The sequence below is a fragment of the Takifugu rubripes genome, chromosome 21, assembly GCF_901000725.2.
Source record: "Takifugu rubripes chromosome 21, fTakRub1.2, whole genome shotgun sequence".
Classification (NCBI taxonomy): Eukaryota; Metazoa; Chordata; class Actinopteri; order Tetraodontiformes; family Tetraodontidae; genus Takifugu; species Takifugu rubripes.
Window position 1 is genome coordinate 10,382,300 of NC_042305.1, and position 14,045 is coordinate 10,396,344.

Consider the following 14,045-nt stretch of genomic DNA (forward strand, 5'->3'; position numbering starts at 1 on the left):
ACTTTGGAGCAAGTTTTGCTTTCCTAAAAGATCATCTCATGTCCTGCTTAGATATTAAGATTCATGATGTTTTGACTTTCAAATAAGCAACTGTAGACTAAACTACAGCAAGCACATTACAGTGTATGGATCTTAGCAGCAGCTTGAATTTTTTTAAATTTATAGATGTAAAAATTTAAGTAGGCACTATTTTACATGAAACCCAACTTTTCAGCTAAAGGCCCAAGACTGAAAACCTTTGTGCTTCTCACTGCATGCTCTTGAGACATTTTAATTATTCATTGAGCACAATTTATATTAAAGAATTTATCAGCTCCTTTAAAATCAGCCCTCCACCCAGTGGAACTCCTTCTTGTGGTAGAGTGTGATAACTACACCTGATAAACTGGACGTTAGCTGAACCTGGTACTATAATGATAATATAAAAGTAAGAATATAGATTTGTTATACAAGCTATATTTTACCTGCAGTGAGTAGTCAGGATTTTTCAGAGACAGCAACATGATGGTTAGGAAAAGAATTAAAGACCAGCACTGTTGTAAAATTTTATTCGGACAAATCTGTACATGGAGGTTTAGGCCTTCAGTGTGTTCACATATATATTTAAGCATAATGGGGACAAATAGGTTGTTCACCGAAGATGGAGAAGTGCTAGCCTCACTCAAAACTGGACAGGAAGTTGAGTACAATCTGCTTCAGTTTAGCATCTGATGCCTCTGAGATCATTCCGTCGGCCCTGAATGGAAAGAGAAATCAAGTGAGGTTGATTCCATACTTTGAAACTACATTTCTCCTGATCCAAATTAAAAATCTTTATCTCAAACACCCAACTCACCTGATGGCTGCCAGCAAGTCCTGGTGCTGGCTAAGAATGTGCTGCAGGAAAGCCTTCTCAAACTTTGTGATCTTGCTGGGCTCCATCTTGTCCAAGTGACCTCTGACACCAGCGTAAATGACCGTGACCTGCTCCTCAATGGCCATTGGGGCTGGAAAGGAGACAGTTTAATGGTCAGTCCTCGACTACCTCCACAGTGCTTTGATTAATGGTGGTGAAACGGTTTAAATGAACACTCACAGTACTGTCCCTGTTTCAGCAGCTCAGTCAGTCTAACGCCCCTGTTCAGGAGCTGCTGGGTGGCGGCGTCCAGATCAGAGCCGAACTGGGCGAAGGCGGCGACTTCACGGTACTGAGCCAGCTCCAGTTTCATGGTACCAGCCACCTACACAATGCAAGTGCCATCAGAATTATCATCCTGGTCTTCAGAGAGGAATTTACTGTGAATCCACAGGGTTCCAATCTCACCTGTTTCATGGCCCTGGTCTGGGCAGCAGACCCGACTCTGGACACAGACAGACCCACGTTGATAGCGGGACGAATACCCTTGTAGAACAGCTCAGTCTCCAAGAAGATCTACAAGCACATCTGATTGGGATCAGCGCTGCGAGAGAATCTCGCTTGAATTCGCACAACAAACCTGTCCGTCTGTGATGGAGATGACGTTGGTGGGGATGTAGGCAGACACGTCACCAGCCTGAGTCTCGATGACGGGCAGAGCGGTGAGGGAGCCGCCTCCGAAGTTGTCGTTCATCTTGGCGGCTCTCTCCAGCAGACGGGAGTGAAGGTAGAACACGTCACCGGGGTAGGCCTCGCGCCCAGGGAGGACGGCGCAGCAGCAGAGACATCTGACGGTAGGCAACGGCCTGAGGAGCCAGGGCGAAAATCCTTTTACCAAATCATTGGGATTTTCCACACCATCGGTGCCACATTTAATCTTCACTCTTACCTGCTTGGACAGATCGTCATAGATGATCAGAGCGTGCTTGCCGTTGTCTCTGAAATACTCTCCCATGGAGCAGCCAGAGTACGGGGCCAAGTACTGCAGGGGGGCAGCATCGGAGGCCGTAGCAGAGACCACGATGGTGTACTTCATGGCATCAGCGTCGGTCAGCCTCTTCACCAGCTGAGCCACCGTGGACCGCTTCTGTCCGATGGCCACGTAGATACAGTAGAGCTTCTTCTTCTCGTCGGTGCCTTCGTTGAAGCGCTTCTGGTTGATGATTGTGTCGATAGCGATGGCCGTTTTGCTGGAGTAAGAAAAGAAAAACTTTAACAAATCCTAAAAAAAACAAAAAAAACAACAAAAAAAGGCTGATTAAATCAAAGTAGTTACCCGGTCTGTCGGTCACCAATGATCAGCTCACGCTGGCCTCTGCCAATGGGCACCAGACTGTCCACAGCCTTGATACCAGTCTGCATAGGCTCCCTCACAGAGATGCGAGGAATGATACCAGGAGCCTTCAGACCAACACGCCTACGGGTTTTAGAGCCCAACGGACCCTGTAATAAAAACAGTAATAGGTTTAAGAGGACCCACCGAGTATTTTACAAAAGTTGTTTTTTTTTGTTTTAAATAGATGTGCATATTTTCAAGGTTAATAGTGTGTAAATAATGTACTGTGTAAAGATGTGGGTATGCATGCAGAGAGAGAAAACAGTTTATTTTCCTATTAAATTATACACTAAAGGTTTCACATACCTTTCCATCAATGGCATTTCCCAGAGCATCCACCACACGGCCAAGCAGCTCCTCACCGACAGGTACATCCACAATAGCACCAGTCCTCTTCACGATGTCACCTTCCTTGATTAGCTTGTCATTACCGAAAACCACAACACCAACGTTGTCGGGCTCCAAGTTCAGAGACATGCCCTTGGAATTAAAAAAAAAAGAAGTACGATTTATCGCAGGAAAAAATGCCACCTGCAAGGTGATGACTACAAGATTTGAGCTGTGAACCTTTGCATTTCAAGAGTGCTTCCATGTAGACATATTAAAAGTAAAATGTATAACCACACCTTTAATCCAGAGGAGAATTCCACCATTTCTTCTGCCTGGACATTCCTCAGCCCATAAACTCTGGCAATACCATCACCAATGGACAGCACACGTCCAGTCTCCTCCAGGTCTGCAGCGGTGTCGGCTCCCAGGATCTTCTCTTCCAGGATTGAGGACACCTCTGCGGTGCCTGCAGATAGGATGAATGTCATAGAACAGAGTCAGTGTGAGAATAAAGGATGTTCTATACAAATGTTGTCCATTGGGGAAGAAGGGGGGGGGGTCATGCCATGTTGGATATTAAAGACATCCATATATGACAACCAGATAAATGTTGATAAATATTGTTAGGGTGCTTGACATTAACAGTGAGTGTAAGAAGAAACAAGCACTGCAAAGGCTTTAGAATGACCTTCATTCACCTTAGAATCCAAGGCCATATTGGGGAGCACAAAGTTGCACATATTGTTTGCAGCTTGCTCACCTGTCTTCTGCAGCCATGGTCGGTGTGTGTGGAGGTGGTTGACCCCGACGCAGGCGGCCGGCACAGCCTTGGAGACCTGGATTAAATGCGACGCAAGTTAGGTTAATTGAAAATAAAGCAACAAAAAAAATCCTATGCACGTCTTCATGCCTGCCATCAATGCGGATATTGAGATTCCAGTATTATGGGGTAAAGCAGCGGAGGCGACATGCGCTGTCAGGCTTTCTGACCTTCAAAGCATGGCTGAATGAGCCGTTAGCTTGTAGCCTCTGTGCTAATCTTAGCTGTCACTGCTGCCCAATGAAGACTCGCAAGGGCAGCGTCAACAAACACGTTAATGTTAATACTTTCTGCTACATTGTAACCATTTATCACTCTGGAAAGCACGAGCGGGTTTAAAACGCCCCAATAAAGAGTCCGATGACAACTTGGCTAACGGCCTGTGTAGTTAACATTACCCTTAACGCCCGAGATTAAGGAAATCTATTAAATATACATGCTGTAAAACGGTTGACAGGCAAGAACATTTGAGCGCCAACACTTACAAATCCAGCCCTTCTGGGCAGGGTTCTGGCCAGAGCTGCAGCAACTCTCACGGATAACATTTTGTCGGGTTGCTAATGACCTGTCCTCCACCACTAGCGGCTTCGACCTGCTTGCGAGCGAGAATGTAATGGCTGAATGGACTCTTCTTCTATTTATGTGACGCAGTTGGGCGGTTTTCCCAGCAGTGCGGCTCTCGGCTGCCCCCTGACGGCACGGCGAGGATATGCGCCACGGTAAATGCTTTTTAATTATTTGGATCTGTAACCGAGGATTAGATAAAAATAGATCAACAAAAGTTTTTTTCTTCTTAGGAAAGGGGAAAGGACAATCCGACAGATTAAAAAATTTTACTTGTTTTCGTAAACTTGTTTTTAATATGTTCGATATCAGGTTTAAAACGAATTAAGCTGTTCGGGTTTTTTTTCCCCCTTTTTGGAAAAAAAGACATTTGTTTTCACTGACTTATCAGCCTAAAAATACTCTAAAAAAAAAAAAAAGAAACAGCCTCTCCTATTGATTTGTGCGGAACGCGTTACGTAAAATAAAACATTAGGTAGATAAACTGATTTGTGCACGTCTGATTTGTGATTGATGGACGTTTTGTCGGTTTATAATTGGGAGTTTGAACCTGACGATAGAAGAGAACATCTCCAGCGCCGCAACATCGCCCTCTTTTGCTGCCGATGCCGAATGACATGTCTGCTTTTGTCAACGAAAAACCAGGCGAGTCAGACAGTCGTTTCGTTCGGTTTGTCCGCGGTGCTAGTCAGCCAGCTCCAACCAGCCGCCTGAATGTAGATCCGCATGGGCTACTACTACCCCGTCTCTCCGAATAACCCAGCGGAATCATAAGAAAAGGATCCCAGGATGGTCTTAGTGCATGTCGGATATCTGGTTCTTCCCGTATTCGGCTCAGTAAGAAACAGAGGTATGGTATTAATATTCATAGCGATCCAAAACATGTGCCCTGTTTATCTTAATATTCACTGCAGCTGTTTGCTAGCTAGCGCCCGTTTAGCTCGCGTTAGCTAGTTTCCAATTACCGGTCTTTTTTTCTTTCTTCGCAAAACTTTTCTCCAACGTGACTCTACTTTAATTTGTAGACGCAGGAGATGCACATACGCTAAAGAATAATCCAGATTTGCCGGCTGAATTCCGACAACTTTCGAGCGAACGGCGCTGAAAACGATAAGCTAACTGGCTCATCGGCTCGGGCTATGTCATGGAAAGGAAACATTGGCCACAAAGGATTCCACACGTACGGAGCGTGCGGTCGCGCCGCATTCCTTCATATACATTGGCGCTTTTACGCAGTCTTAATGGGCAAAGCTCATCCCGTGTGCAGCCGTTCACGCATGGACATTTCGCCGCATTTCTCCCCCTTCATCTCTGACATTATTCGCGCCGCAGAGTATCAGAAAATAGACGCAGCCTCGCAGTCAGTCAGCTTATCGGTGCCTGGATGATGTCATTTGAAGATCACCTTCCGCTATAAGTCGCCGTTCCTCTCGCCGTGATTTCACTAATTGAATATCGTCTTAATTGGCCGTGCTATTAATCGATACACGGCCAATTGACTGGGCTAAGTGGAACTATCTGTCGCGTCCCCCCCCCCCCCCAATTATTTACTAATTGGCAATCAGGCGCCCGTGCGCGTTTGAAGAACAACACAACAACAAAAACACGCAAACTGTGATCAAGCTACAGTGCAACATTAATATCACAACAGTGGCTTCAGTGATTTCATTGTGCTTTTATTTCTGTTCTTATTTCCCTGTTTCATAGTATGGAAGCTGGCTCTACATTCTGCATTTATCAGATCTATGTCGTCCCCCCCATTGTGTAGCTAATGATCATCTGCTGCTGTGTGGTGTGGCGTGGCCTCTGCCTGTTCTCTGCATTTAGCTGTATTGTGAATCCCTTCTTCATTTCCTCTTTCCATCAGAAGACGACATTGGTATTAAACAGCACCCCCCCTTCCCAAGATGTATTCAGCCATAGACTTTCCATGTTAATCAGACAGCTAACACGTAGAGCAGAGCACTGACTTTTTTTGTCTTTTTTTCTGTCAAATTGCTGTAGCACTGAGTAAAACATTTTTGCCTCCTCTTTTTCTAGATAGCAGTTGAATGTCATTGTGTACCCCCCATCCAGTCTCGATAGACAACATGCTGTAAATTCCTGTAAAGTGGATACATTTTGCATGACCTCAATTAGCGCACTTGCATTGTTGAACACCAGAATTTGGCTCATCCTTCTGCTTTTCACACAAGGTGCAATGTACATGATTTGGAAGATTTGCCTTTAAAAAAACCCAAAAAACAACCCAACAAAAATGCAAATTGGAACCACGGGCACGCTGCACCAGTGGTTAAATATTTATGCAAATGCTGTAAAATCCTTTGAAAATCGCCAAAGGTACACTGCACCTGAACACAACAACCTGCCATAACTGTCTCCATTTTTGTGTAATCCTTTTTGTTCCCTTTGCAAATTTCAAGCTTGGAATCACACTGAAATGTCAGGGCTGTTTGCTCCCCGCCGACAAATGAAATTTATCAAAAGTAAGCTCAATATTTTCACTGGTGGTTCATCACGTCCCAGTTCCTCCCCCCACTAACATCAGGCCAAAATGCTATCCATTTCACAGGGATGCCTATTTTTCCTGCACTGCTAAAGAGATCCTCTATTAGTAATAACGTCTTTATTGTTTGGTTGTGGTCTCTCTTTACCTTTTTGTTCTGGTAATAGTACTTCAGTGCATGGTCACATTTATGATTCATAATTTATGTTTTTTGTTTTCCTACATTGACTAGTAAGAAATCCAATGTAATCTTTCTGTAGTAAAGATGTACCCTGCTGTACTGAAATCATGTGCTGTAGCCAACACGTCTGCTCATTGGATGCTGCTTTTGTTCTTTTTAACCCTATATGGAGCATGGTGGGCCTTGCTTTTAGTCTATGTTGTTTATTTTTTGTTGCATGGATTTATACTATTTATTTTTTTTACAAACAACCAAGAAAGAGAACACAGATTCCACAAATACTAATATTTTTCAATAAAGAATATAGTGTTTTCCTAACCTTCAGTGTGCTTCTTGCTGGTTTCCATTTATTGTCCTCCCTCTTTCTCATCCCTACCTGCCCCCCCACCCCTCCCTCCACCCTCACACACCCACCTCCTCCTGCTGTGACAAAGATAGACAATTTCCACGCTTCCTCCATCACCGGGTCTGAATGAGTCTATCTGCTGTCGTCGTGGTGATCGTTATTCACTGAGACGTTTGGGAAAACGCAGTGTGCCCCCCCCCGTTCTAGACACCAACCTTTGACCTGCGGCAGGGAGCTCTTCTCCGGCCCCCGCTGAAAGCTTGTCAAACCCCCAAAAAACGTCCCCGCCGATGTCCGGTTTTCCTCCCCTGGCGGGTTCTGAAGTCGCACTGCGTTTTCCTGAAACGTCCACCCAATAAATGCAATGTAGATGTTGCCTATTTCCTGGTGATTATTCCAAGATATGTACATTCTTCACATCAGAACCTTCCTTTGTCTCCCGAGAAGGCGTCAGTTTATTGAAACAGCTCTGCACAAAATCTGCCGAACCGGCCGGCGGGTCTCTTTTCTAAGAAGCCCAGTCTAAGCTTAAATAGTTTCCTAAAAAAAATAAAAGCAATTGCCCGGCTGAGCATAATAAGTTCCCTGTCTAGTCGTTCTCTTGCACTTAAAAACTGCTCCCAACGGTTCCATCTTGCCAAATAACTGTGGTCAGAGAACATGAAAATCATTGGAGCTATTTCCTTTAACTTTTGGATGTGCTCACAAACTCAGCAGAGCTATTGAGCAGAGGTGATTAAAGTGCCCCCCTTTCAGTAGCAAATGTCAGCATTTATTCTTCTCAAACCACCCACGAGGGTTTGCAGAATCCTCCAGCTGTGTCAGTTCATCCAGGTGACTTGTGTTTAGGAGACCGGACGTCGGCCCAGAGGTCGGAAATACGCTAAACGCGCCCAAAACGCGCAAACGGTCGTCATGTCCATGGTACATGTGGTAATCATCATTTTTCCACCTCCCTTCCCTCCCTTCCCCTCCCTCCCTCCCACCCCCACACCCCCCACAGAGGTTTTTGTCACTAGGTAAAAGGTAGGGCTTCATTAACATGCTTTATCACAGTGACACCACATTCCACCCACAATTAATTCCAGCTCGTCCCTCCCCGAGCGTCTCCTGACGTCTTCTGCTTGTCCTCCGCAGGATCCCATTTCAACCGGCAACAGCAGCAGCAGCACAGCCATGCTACCTCCTGCCGGCACTTCCAGTTAGGTCCGCAGGCCCCGCTGCCCATGGACTTCCCCATGCCCCACCCGGGGCAGCCGCAGACGGGCATTAACCCCCACTTGGGCCCTCCCGGCCACCAGCACGGCCCGCCGCTCCACCCGCCCCTCAATCCTCTGCCCGCCACCCAGTTCCAAGACATCCCCGCCCCTCCCTTCCTACCTCAGGCATTACACCAGCAATACCTCCTCCAGCAGCAGATCCTCGAAGCCCAGCACCGACACATCCTGCCACCCTCCAGGTACACCCCACCCCGTGGCCAAAGGGACCTCCAGGCTGTTTCTGTCGTGTGTTTGAGGCCCGCTCATGAGTGTTTTATCTCTGCAGACGCACCCCTGAGAGAGTCCCTCACCAGCCACACAGACTGAGGCCGGGCTACGAGTTCGCACCCCCCCTTCACGTCCCCACTCAGCCGGTGGTGCAGCAGCCTCGCTACCTGGCGGAGGGCACAGACTGGTAAGAGATAGATTCGGAAAGACCTCCCGTTGGGTCGGATTTGACTCGAAAAGCACGTCTGGGTCATGTTGCTGCTGTGGGGCAACAGATTAACAATCACTTTTGGAGAAGCAGCGCTGCCGTCAACTCGCTGCATCGATGTGTTTTTTCGACATCTGCAGGGATCTAAGTGTGGATGCTGGGCTGCCCCCCCACCAGTTTCACATCCATCCTCTGCCGCAGCACTATCAGCACTACCTGACCTCTCCCAGGATGCACCACTTCCCCAGAAACAACGCCTCAACACAAGTGGTGAGGCCCATTTTGGCCCTCACGCGCGGGATGATTCTCCTCCGGGTTCGGAGGCTAATTTCAACAATCGGAAGGTTTCCTTTCCTGTAAGTATTGCAGCAGAGCTGACTTTTTCTGTGCCTTCTTCCAGGTCGTCCATGAGATCAGAAACTACCCATACCCGCAGCTCCACTTGCTGGCTCTGCAGAGTCTCAACCCCTCCCGGCACGCCTCCGCTGTTCGAGAAAGCTACGAGGTTTGTGTTTCTCCTTCATCTGTCTGTCCTCAGAAGGACTTCATCCATCTTTATTTCCTATTTGACCGATGCTCAGATGCCTCGATGGCTCCAGCTGTCTCAAATTTAACGGCATTTGTCTTCATTTAAAGTTACAGATTTTTCCCTCTCCTAGTTCAGTGACTTTTAGATTTATAAGTTTCTCATTCTCCCAATTATTTTTCTTCATTTCTTGCCCTCCCCTCTACATACTGGATGCTTGCAGGTCTTTGGGGATGTGTGAACTATGACAGTCTAACAAACAAATGACCACCCCCCCGCTTCCTGTTTCCCCCATCACAGGAGCTTCTGCAGCTGGAGGACAGGCTGGGCAGCGTCAACCGTGGGGCGGTCCAGACCACCATAGAGAGATTCACGTTCCCACATAAGTACAAAAAGGTAAAAGGCTTTTTGGAGGCTGAGAGTTAAACACGGTCGGCTTCAGCTGAAGAGTGGGGGCGGCAAAGGGCAAGCAGGCACTCTGTAAGATCAAGTAAAGGCGAGGCAGACAGGTCAGAGGTCAGAACAATTTTCAGGAGCTGATTAACGAGACACAGGCTGACTCACGCGGCTGACTGCAGAGAAGTATGTGGAAAGAATTTAAAAGAGCAACTTCGCTGGATGTGACCTATTTATTCTGAATCATTTAGCGCGCCGCGAGTGAGCAGTAGTAATTGAGTCTGCCTTTGATTTCCCATCAAGCGCCGTCTATCCCAGCGTGCTCCGACTCGGGAGCCGACTCAAAAGACGCCCCGCCGCAGGACAGACGACAATAATTAAAGTGTCTTTGCAGAGAATACCCCAGGACCTGAAGATGTGCCTGGATGACGAGGAGCTCGACACCGACGAGAAGTGCACCATCTGCCTGTCGATGCTGGAGGACGGAGAGGACGTCAGGTACGCCGCCTCGCTCTCCCCAAAACGGGGACACAAACAAGCAACGCTGTGGAAACCGTAACACCTCCCGCAGGCCTTGACTGGCAGGGCTCCTTTCGCCGGTCCTGCCACGCGTGTTCCCTCCACCTCGGACCGCACGGCCCCCATCAATGCTGAGTATTTCCTCTCCCGTTTCTGGCCTGACCCACATGTCTTGTGTCTGCAGGAGATTACCCTGCATGCACCTCTTCCACCAGGCGTGCGTGGATCAGTGGCTGGCCACCAGCAGGAAATGCCCCATCTGCAGAGTGGACATTGAGACCCAGCTGACCCCCGACAGCTGATAGCTCCCGCCGGCTCCCGCAGCTCCGGATCTTGGTCGTGATTTCTCCGCCCTCCCCCGCCGTGGTCGGGGAGGAAGCTCTGCCAAACAACCCCCCCCCCCCCCACCCTCTCTTTTTTTAACCCCCCCCACCCCTCTGCATCAGTCAGCGAGCCTGCCTTCTGAGGCGGCCGTGACAGAGGGATCAACAAAGCACACCGACATACAACACAATAAGAAAAGGCTGCTCACGCACGGGCGGGTGTCCGGAGTGATGGTCGGGCGTCACGGCGGGCTGCATGTGAGCAGGTAGGAGGGGTCACGTACGGACAGATGTGCTGAGGCGTGCATCTCTCCACGTGGCCACCAAGCCCAGACACTACCAACCCCCCCAGTGCCATGTGGTGCATTTAGGCTACTTCTTTGCCTCTGTATCTCAATCCTCAGCACCCCCCCCTCTCCCCACAGGCCTGTGAAAAATCCTTTAAGCTGCACTCTGCCCAAGCTCTCAGCACATCTGTACAGAACATGATCAAATGATTAGCATGAGGCTGTTTGGTGTGAACTGTTGTAGCTGAACGCTTGTGGTGTGTTGGAATCTAGTACTGAAACAAGTATTTACAGAGTAACAGTGTTGTGTAGCAAGCAAAAGCCTTTCTGAGAAATATTTCATGTGAAAAATAAGCCTACGGAGAGGGAGACCGCCGCCCTAAAGGGGGGGGGGGGACAGTGTATTTTCTTTTCTTTGAAGAAAAAGGCCCAAAAAAAAATCCTTCTTTATTGTCTCACATGGTTTTCCGGATTCAAAGATAGTAGGTGCCATCCGAGTCGATGCTAAATCCCGCTAGCTGCTGGCATGGCTTCCAGTGATGTGTGTAGTGTCGTAGCGGGGCCTCTGGAACCTAGAGCAGGGGCCTCAGATGTGCATGCTGTATGGCAGGCTTGGGCTGTGTCGTTGATATTGTGGAGCAGTAGAAACAGGGACTGTGTCTGTGCATGTGAACCGTATACTGAGAGGACGCCGCTCACCCACAGAGGACAGGAACGCACCCAACACCCCTCCCGCCGACCCCTCCGCTCATCCAGGGCAGACCGAGGTCGCCCTCACACACCGGCCTTGGGCCAGTGTAGCATTTCTCCCCCGCTGCTCGCAGGTCGTGTCTAACCGCAAGGCCTCCGTGTTTAACGGCGATACGAGAAGCCGCCACAGGCTCCAGGATGTAAAAAAAAAAAAAAAACCAACCCGACATCTGTGTTACATGTTACCAGAACCTTATTGCCTATGGAACAAGCACACGTCTATACACAGCCAATCACTTCTGTTTGGTATCGGCTACTTTTCATTTCAATCAAGTTGCTCTTTGTGTGGCGTTACCGGGGAAATGCTGAGTAGTTTGCCTGCGATATGTGCTAAAGTGTGTACGATTGTCTCCACTCCCCATGGTCGTAGTGTGTGGTATCGCTAGAACAACTGTGATGCGTTCGGTGACCGAAGCCGCTTTCTCTTTATCATGCATGAACCATGTCGGCATAGTTCACTTGAAGGAGGGTAAAAAGGGAGAAAAAGCCATCCATTTGAAAAAAACAAACAAACAACCAAACAATTCTTCTCAATGCTGATTTGTTTCTTTGCTGCCATTTCTTTTCTTTTCCTTTTGTTTTTGTCTTTTTTTGTTGTTGTTTTTTTTTTTGCTCACATGCCAATCCGGACACGGCGCTAATATGCCAAGTCCTCATCAATTTTAACTATAGTGAAGAAAAAGCTGCAATGCTGCAAAAAACCTATTTATTGTTGTTCTAATGTAGCTTGTGTTTATGTAAATGCACTATAATATGGAGTTGCCTGATTTTTGGTTGGTGGTGTGGGTTATTCTTGTCCTAGATTTTGTGTTTTTATTCAGTTCTGAGTATCTTCATGCTTCTGTGTGTATTAATGGAGGGTGAGTTGACTGTGTTGCGTTTTTGGTTTCCTTTTCATACGGAAAAACCTCCATCCAAAAAACTTCAGACGGATGAAAACGGAGGTTTGCTAGTTCACATAGAATGCTGTGATTAAAGATGCCTTAAGTATTTAACAATCATTATTTATTACTAACTGTAGCTAGCTAGCTATCGTGGTGGAATATTTAATGTCTCTATCTCATAACTTTGCAATTTAATCAATATATTTATTTAAAAAACAGAAAAGATTAAAAAAAAAGAATACCTCATTATGCATTGGTCGGTGGGGATGCTTTTGCATGACGTGTGTGTTTTCTTTTACAAGGGAGTAAAAAATGAGACTTGTTGAAACTCGGATGCGTGGGGAGGACGGGCGCTTCCCAACATTTTCTTTCCTTTAATTTTTTATTTATTTTTTTGCCAGCATGGTGCTGTCGATCCGGATGACATTCCATTCATGCCGATTCTTGATTTCAACTCCTTTTTTTTTGGTACTTCAATCATTATCCCTGCTTTAATGCAAAGCAGACGGTGAGGTTAAATCCCATTTTGTCTTATTATGGCTCCGCAATTAAATTGCTCTCGTCGTTTGCTGTGATCATTTTCCATATACATATGTATATAAGTATATGCATATGTATGTATAAAATAAGGAATCGGATCTGGATTTAGTGCGTACTCTGTGTGGACCCACTCAGCGAGCTGAATAATTAGTTCCAGTGTGTGGCTGGTAATTGCTTTTTTTTGTAGGATTCTGGGAAATATAACATGCTATCTTGAGCCATTGGTCCTATTGAGCAAATTTCTGTACTGTGGTTATGATACGATATAGATAGCCTCCTTTACACCTGGGTATAATAAGCTAACTATGTTTTTCGGTGTGCATTTGTTATTAATCTATACTAATCCTACAAAGTATTCTAACGTGTATTGGGTTGGAATGACGCTGGCTGGTCTTATTATTTCATTTCGTGCTCTCACTGGCCTTACCCCGTGTCCTCCACAGTGTAACCCCATTTCTCCAGAGCAAACTGGACAGTAGCCATAGTATTAACTCAAGCTGATGAACCGGAATGAACAGTAGAACTTAAAGCACAAGCTTTTTAAATGCATGTCCTTCTCAGGTTTTCCTATGTGTATGTGGGAGTAGCTCTGTAGATGTGTTTAATATGATGCTGTACCTTCTTGAATATTTCACATGTTTCTTTGCTGCTGAGAAAAAGAAAAAAAAGTCGATTATTAACCTGCCAGTGAAAAAGGGAAGTGGCCATCTTTGTACAACACACTGCTGTTTTGCTGTAACCGCGCAATGTTTTATGATCTTGAGTATTTTATAGAAAAGTAGAAGTATGTATCAATAATATGAAAGCAATAGCTAAATCATAATGAAGAATAACATGATCCGTGAATATTGTGGAGATCTTTAGATTCACTCTGGGTGGATTTTGTACTGTATTTATTACTAATGATGATGCAAAAAGTTGCATAGCTTAACCCAAACTGTTCTGTCTCTTTTTTATTTATTGTCTTGTATATGATCTTTTTGTATGTGTTTTTCAAATAAACTGCCTAAAATGCTGAGAACTAATCTGCCCTTTGGATTTCTTTGATTTTTTTATTGAAATAGTGGTCTAAGCTGCTTTCCACCCTTGTTTAATTATGTTTTTTGGGTGTGTGCTGACTCTGGATTATTTCTTTTATAATAAATAT

At 46.3% G+C, this 14,045-nt stretch overlaps 2 protein-coding genes across 3 annotated transcripts; one reads left to right on the plus strand and one right to left on the minus strand.

Annotated features, from left to right (window-relative positions):
- Positions 1-531: 531 nt before the first annotated feature.
- Positions 532-4,022, minus strand: LOC101074081 (ATP synthase subunit alpha, mitochondrial-like). Its single transcript, XM_003974809.3, is given in 12 exon segments — positions 532-736; positions 836-986; positions 1,076-1,220; positions 1,304-1,411; positions 1,476-1,658; positions 1,660-1,701; positions 1,785-2,085; positions 2,172-2,338; positions 2,538-2,711; positions 2,858-3,027; positions 3,322-3,397; positions 3,867-4,022. Coding segments are annotated over 12 exon segments (1,656 nt in total). The 5' UTR covers positions 3,927-4,022; the 3' UTR covers positions 532-657.
- Positions 4,023-4,114: 92 nt separating this feature from the next.
- On the plus strand, positions 4,115-13,923 carry ark2cb (arkadia (RNF111) C-terminal like ring finger ubiquitin ligase 2Cb). 2 transcript variants are annotated; one of them, XM_029829907.1, is made up of 9 exons: positions 4,115-4,795; positions 7,982-8,004; positions 8,116-8,437; positions 8,524-8,652; positions 8,814-8,943; positions 9,074-9,178; positions 9,500-9,595; positions 9,990-10,093; positions 10,299-13,923. In XM_029829907.1, the coding sequence occupies exons 3-9, from the start codon at positions 8,205-8,207 to the stop codon at positions 10,414-10,416; spliced, it is 915 nt and encodes a 304-aa protein (XP_029685767.1). In that variant the 5' UTR covers positions 4,115-4,795; positions 7,982-8,004; positions 8,116-8,204; the 3' UTR covers positions 10,417-13,923. The 2 variants fall into 2 exon arrangements, with proteins under 2 accessions (XP_029685767.1, XP_003974925.1); XM_003974876.3 differs by lacking the exon at positions 7,982-8,004.
- The last annotated feature ends 122 nt before the right edge of the window (positions 13,924-14,045 follow it).

What these genes read in the sequence shown, in the direction of transcription:
- ark2cb (XM_003974876.3), top strand. Translation starts at nt 4,735, where the DNA reads ATGGTCTTAGTGCATGTCGGATATCTGGTTCTTCCCGTATTCGGCTCA. An exon ending in CACATCCTGCCACCCTCCAG is followed by an intron (nt 8,438 to 8,523) that starts GTACACCCCACC and finishes TTATCTCTGCAG; the next exon opens with ACGCACCCCTGAGAGAGTCC. An exon ending in GAGGACGGAGAGGACGTCAG is followed by an intron (nt 10,094 to 10,298) that starts GTACGCCGCCTC and finishes TTGTGTCTGCAG; the next exon opens with GAGATTACCCTGCATGCACC.